General features: G+C 61.4%; 1 protein-coding gene across 1 annotated transcript; it reads left to right on the top strand.

The window, feature by feature from the left end:
- Nucleotides 1-3,352: 3,352 nt before the first annotated feature.
- Nucleotides 3,353-4,391, top strand: LOC104030263 (protein phosphatase 1 regulatory subunit 3C-B-like). Its single transcript, XM_009481916.2, has one exon. It carries the CDS (start codon nucleotides 3,368-3,370, stop codon nucleotides 4,232-4,234), a length of 867 nt encoding a protein of 288 aa, XP_009480191.1. The 5' UTR covers nucleotides 3,353-3,367; the 3' UTR covers nucleotides 4,235-4,391.
- The last annotated feature ends 987 nt before the right edge of the window (nucleotides 4,392-5,378 follow it).

Below are 5,378 nucleotides of genomic sequence, written 5' to 3'. Positions count from 1 at the left end.
CCGTGTCTACAGCCGAGGCAGCTTCGCAGAGGTGACTGAGGCTCCCAGCCAAAGTCGTCATTAATCCGCTGCTGCAGAAGCGTGCTACAGAAGAGCTTCTTGGAGAATGTCTAGGTGGCACGTCTGGCAGACTTTCTCCTTGGCCCTATTAAGTCTGACTGGACAGTTGTCCAGACAGCTAGTACTTGCCTCACCACTGCATCTCACGTGGCTGCAGCAATGTGAGCGTAAGGGGTGCCTGTCCTCTTCTAGCAGCTGAATCTTAACTGGATCTGATTCTTTCCAGAGTGCCTTCAGCACAGCTCCTCTCTGGAGTCTGACAGCTGGCACGTGGCAGCATCATCACAGGCTGTGCAGGATTGTTTAAGATGGCTAGTAGGCTGAAATCAGTCAGGCTAATAGTGAGATTCAGTTTTGGCATACCTGGAAAAGCTGCTTGTCTGCTTTTTGTGTCCTTCCATGACTAAATACTGGGACGCTTCTGGGACTGGATACTGCCTCACTGCTAACACTGTGTCTCTGTTCTGTCTGTGCTGAGGGAAGGGGGAGTGTCCACAACTTCGTCTAGGAAGTGATGCTTTTGGCTTGTACTTTTAGACGGAGGAGAAGAACCGGCAGTCCATCTACCTTAATCTGTCCCTCTGGAAGAGAATGTGCAGAGTGGGAGCAGCTTTTCCAGCTTCCATGGGGTCTGCTGTAAGGCTTGAGCTCAAATACATCCCCTGTTCTCTGTTCCTTCCAGGGTGGAGATAGCTTGGGTTTACTGAGTGATTAGCTCTAAATGCAAAGTAGGTGGATGGTGAAAGAGGTCGCAAGGAGGGCACCAATGGTGAGCTGTGATTTCGCAGCCTGAGCCGGATCTGCTCTCCTGGGTGCAGGAGAAAGGTTGAGCAAGTGGTTTCATGCTAGGAAGCCTCTTTCAGATCTGTGTGCACTCCCCCAAGTCACTGAAGTGGAGGGGAAACGCACTGTCAGCCTGAGAGGATGTGATGAAAGGATGGCTTTCGGAAAGCAACTGCTGAAAATTGACTCATCACCTGCATTGTATGTGCTGGAGGGCATCTGCGCTTGTAAGCGTATGGAGTCGTCTAGTGTGCCACCCGTCCCAGCAGTGCACGGGGGGACTGTCTGCCCTTGCCCCCAGTCGTGCGTGAAATGTGGAGTATGGAAAACCTGTCCCTGGTATTTTCCTGTGGGCTTTCTCTTCCACTGCCCTGGTTAACCCTGGCTGTAGGCTGCTGTGCTTCTGGGTGACAGCAGCTTTCCCAGAATTGAGAAATATGTGCGTTAGAGCTGGTAGCAAGGGAGTTGTTCCTCTGAAAGTCACATCTAGGAGAAGTAATCCAAAGGTGGTTCTATTTCTTTTTTTCCTGGCTATCTACAGGAAAATGATCTCAAATAAATAATATGTGATTCCGTGAGGGTGATTATTCCTTACTAGCAATAACTGCCTACACAAACTTTCCTACACAGTGGGGAAACAACTGGAAATTTTGTGGGAAAAAGTTTCAAATATTCAAAAGCAGACAACTTGCGAGACCTTAGTTCAGAGAAAGGTGGGGGGGGCAGTTTGTTGTCACGACCTGGGGAGCTGTCGCTTGGGTTTGTAACTTGGGCAGTTGCAGCCCCAGTTAAACCTTGCAGGGGTGAGTACGCTGTAGCTGATCCTCCGGCTGACCTCTGTGGAAGGATGTGGCACGGCCTGTCTCAAGGCTGGCCTCGGAAACGGGGAGCGCTCCTTCCAGCTCGGGCCTGAGCACGGTCACCAGCCAGGGCTTCAGCTCGAGGCTTCTGGCGCAGCGTGTCGGCTGCGTGCTGACAGCAGGGGTCTGGGCTAGGCCCGCAGACGGCTGCGCGCTGGTGCTGGCCAGGCTGGGGGGCTGGTACCCAGGAGCACTGGGCAACAGCAGACAGCTCCAGCGCCTGCGGGCCCAGCCGGACGAGTGCATCTGGCTCCTGGTCACCCACAAAGATCGCTGTCCTGCTCCTCCCCAGGCAGGAGTGTCTGGCCAGCAGTGACGCAAGTGTCACGCATCCTAGGGGATGGTGCTGCTTTGACTCTCTTGCTTCTTTTTCTGATGTTTTCGCTGACTGAGGCCAGGGCTGAACTGCAGATTTTTGCCAGCAAAGCGCTGGCTTCAAGCTCACTTCTGGCCATCCTGCAAGAGGGGTCTTGCATTGTGCTGGAGACATTCAGACACAGTGGCGATGGAGAACCATGTCTAAACGCTGATAGGTAGGTTGTGTCATGAGCTGATGAAAATCTGTGCTGTCAGCAGGGACAATCAGGGCTGCTTAACATAAATGGCTAGACAGCTCTGGAGAGATTAGCAGGTAGTGCAGGGCAGGGGTGATCTGATTTAGGTGACAGTCTTTTCTGTCAAGAAGTCACATGTGAGCTAAACAGTGAAGGTGATTTTGAATATAAATGTCAGGGACACCGCAGGGTCTCTTGCCTGCTCAGGTGTGAGTGAATTTCTTTCTCAGTGCAAGGAACTTCAGAGTTAGTTTCACTCCTGACAGAGGATGAGGCTAGAGTCTGGAATATTCTTTGTGCTCAGACTCCCTGGAAACAGCTGTCTTTGAACAAGCGCCTGAAAATGGATGTATACAACCAGTTCAAGCCTTCCACCCCTAAAGCACTGTGAGCAGAATACGCTCCTCTTCCTCTAGCTTCCCCTGGGCACTGATAGCTCAGTAAACGTTTATCTTGTAAAAGCACTCGCGGTTTCTGGCATTAGGAGCTTTTTCTGCGCTGCCCCTCCCGTTAGCCCGCTTCACGGCCGAGCTCAGCAGCAGGAGGCTGGGCTCCCGAGGAGAAGGCCGCGGCCAGGAGCGTCCCCGGCAGCGAGGGGATGGCCCCCGGTACGCGGGTGGCTGGGCTGGCCCGCTCTGCCCCCCTCCCTTGGCGGCGCAGCACGGGGGGCGCCGCCGCCCCGGTGCCGGGGGAGACGCGGGGCCGGCGGGCAGAGCCGGGGGGGGGCGGGGGGCGGCCGCGCTCGGCGGGGCCGGGGGCGCGCGCGCTCAGCCCGCCGGGGCGGGGCCGCCCCCAGCCCCTATTGGCCGCTCGGGGGCGTGTCTCCGGCGCTGATTGGCTGGCGCCGCGGCCGCGGGGTGTCCCGGCCGGCGGCGCTCCCACGGCTCCATTGAGTGCGCGGAGCCGCCGGCGGCGGGAGCGGAGCGGGCGGGACGCGATGAGCTGCGGCGAGTGAGCGCGGGGCGGGGGCGGGCGGGGGGAGCGGGGTGGCTCGCCGGGGCTGCAGGCCCGGCAGCCGGGGGCCCGGCAGCCGGGGGCGCGCCGCCTGACCCCCTCTTCGCCTCCAGGCTTTTCCAGGTGTACAGCGCGAGGGCCGTCGCCCCCCCAGCCATGCCCGTGGACCTGGCTGTGCGGCTCTGCCTGAGCCACTCGCCCCCCATCCGCAAGCTGCTGAACTCCTACGAGGAGCTGCGGGGCAACCGGGGGCGCAAACCCCTCCGATCCTGTCTCAACCAGAAGCCGAGTGCAGAACCAGAGCCCGAGCGGCGAGATAGCATCAAGAGCTCCAAGGGCCAGAAGAAGAAGAGAGTCGTGTTTGCTGACATGAAGGGGCTCTCGCTGACGGCTGTCCGCTTCTTCTCAAAGATTGAGGAGGACCTCTGTGACTTGCAGCATGCCCTGTCTGACCTTGCCTGCTTCCGACCTAGGCTGCGGGACTCAGGCCCAGAAGTGTGCAGGTATGTGCTGGACTTCCCACAGCCCTCTGCGGACTACATGACTTTCCGCAGCCGCCTACACAGCAACCATGTCTGCTTGGAGAACTGCCTGATCCAGGACCGTGCCCTGTCAGGGACAGTGAAGGTCAGAAACATCGAGTACGAGAAGAAAGTGATGGTCCGCATCACCTTTGATGGCTGGAAGAGCTTCCGGGACATCGCCTGCCAGTACATGCATAGCACGTATGGCTCAGCCGACACAGACACCTTCTCTTTTGAGCTTGCTCTGCCTAAGTCATCTGTCTCCTGCAGGGCCATAGAGTTCTGCATCTCCTTCCAGTGCGGACAGAAGACCCACTGGGACAACAACCATGGGAGGAACTACAAGATCTGCCACGTGGGCATGAGCCGCCCTCCCTCCCATGCCGTAAAGAGTGCCAACGGGGCCTGGGAGCATCATGGCACCTCTCGGGCTGCCACCCTGGTCCTTTCTCACCTGCAGACCTGGCGGCGCTCAGAGACCCAGGCTCCTTATTGGTAGCAAGGCGGTGTGTGGAGAGGTGTAGATCCCTTCCATGTCCTGACTATGGTACAAGGGTCTTTGGGGAGGGGTCAGCCGCAGAAGATGCTGCCACAGTTTTGTTAGCTCCTCCCCGAGTCTGGCCTGCTGCTGTGCGAGCAGCTGCTGCTCCCCGTGGAAGCTTCTTCACTGCCGGCTCCTGCCACAGAGGCTGGAAGCTGCTGCTTGGTGTAACTCCTGCCCGTAGGTTCTTGAGGCGATGCTGTTGCGAGAGAAAGGGAGTGACAAAGGAAGGGCTGTGGCCTGCGGGCCGCATCCATGTCTGTCGGTCACTTCGGGTGGGAGCTGGCCCCGTGAGCTGCGGTGGTCCTGCTGCTGCCCCGTGCGGAGCTACTGGCGCAGGGGCGTGCACCCCGCTGTGCCGGGGGCCTGCGCAGCGCTCGCACTCCCGGGCTGCAGCGGCGGCGTGGCTGGGCCCGCTGTCCTGCCGGCCTCCCGCTGCAGGCGCTGCCGGAGCCGCCGTCCCGAGGAGGGCTCAGCGGGGGGGCGCCGAGCGCGCAGCCTACCGGGCCGGGCAACGCGGGGGGCGGCGGGGGCGCCTGCGATCGTTGGTGCTGTAACGGGGAGTTAATAAAGTGACGGCGCCTCGCGAGTCCTGCCCGTGGCCCCGCCCGTGGCCCTGCCCTGCCCGTGCCCCTGCCCCGCCCGTGGCTCTGCCCGTGGCCCTGCCCCTGCCCTTGCCCTGCCCGTGGCTCTGCCCGTGGCTCTGCCCCTGCCCGTGCCCCTGCCCCGCCCGTGGCTCTGCCCGTGCCCCTGCCCCGCCCGTGGCTCTGCCCCTGCCCCTGCCCGTGGCCCATCCGGTGCGGGCCGCCAGCGCCCTCTGCCGGCGGCGCGGGGCGGCGGTGCGCTCCTGCGGGCGGCGCGCTGACGTCAGCGCGCGGGGCGGGGGCGCGCACGGCACGTGGCGGGGGCGGAGCCGGGGCCCGGCGGCGGTGGCGGCAGGTGAGTGCATGACCGGCCCGGTTCGGGCGGGCCCGGCCCGGCGCCCTCCTCTTCCTCCCCGCTTCCCCGTACGGGCCCCGGGCCGCCATCCCGCGCCGCGCCCGGCGGGGTCGGGGGCGGTTGGGCAGGGCCGGGCCCGCCCGCGGACCGTTAACCGGCGCCC

The sequence above is a fragment of the Pelecanus crispus genome, chromosome 21 (assembly GCF_030463565.1).
Source record: "Pelecanus crispus isolate bPelCri1 chromosome 21, bPelCri1.pri, whole genome shotgun sequence".
Lineage (NCBI taxonomy): Eukaryota > Metazoa > Chordata > Aves > Pelecaniformes > Pelecanidae > Pelecanus > Pelecanus crispus.
The sequence above is the reverse complement of the archived record's forward strand: the minus strand, read 5'-3'. Positions and strand labels throughout refer to the sequence as shown.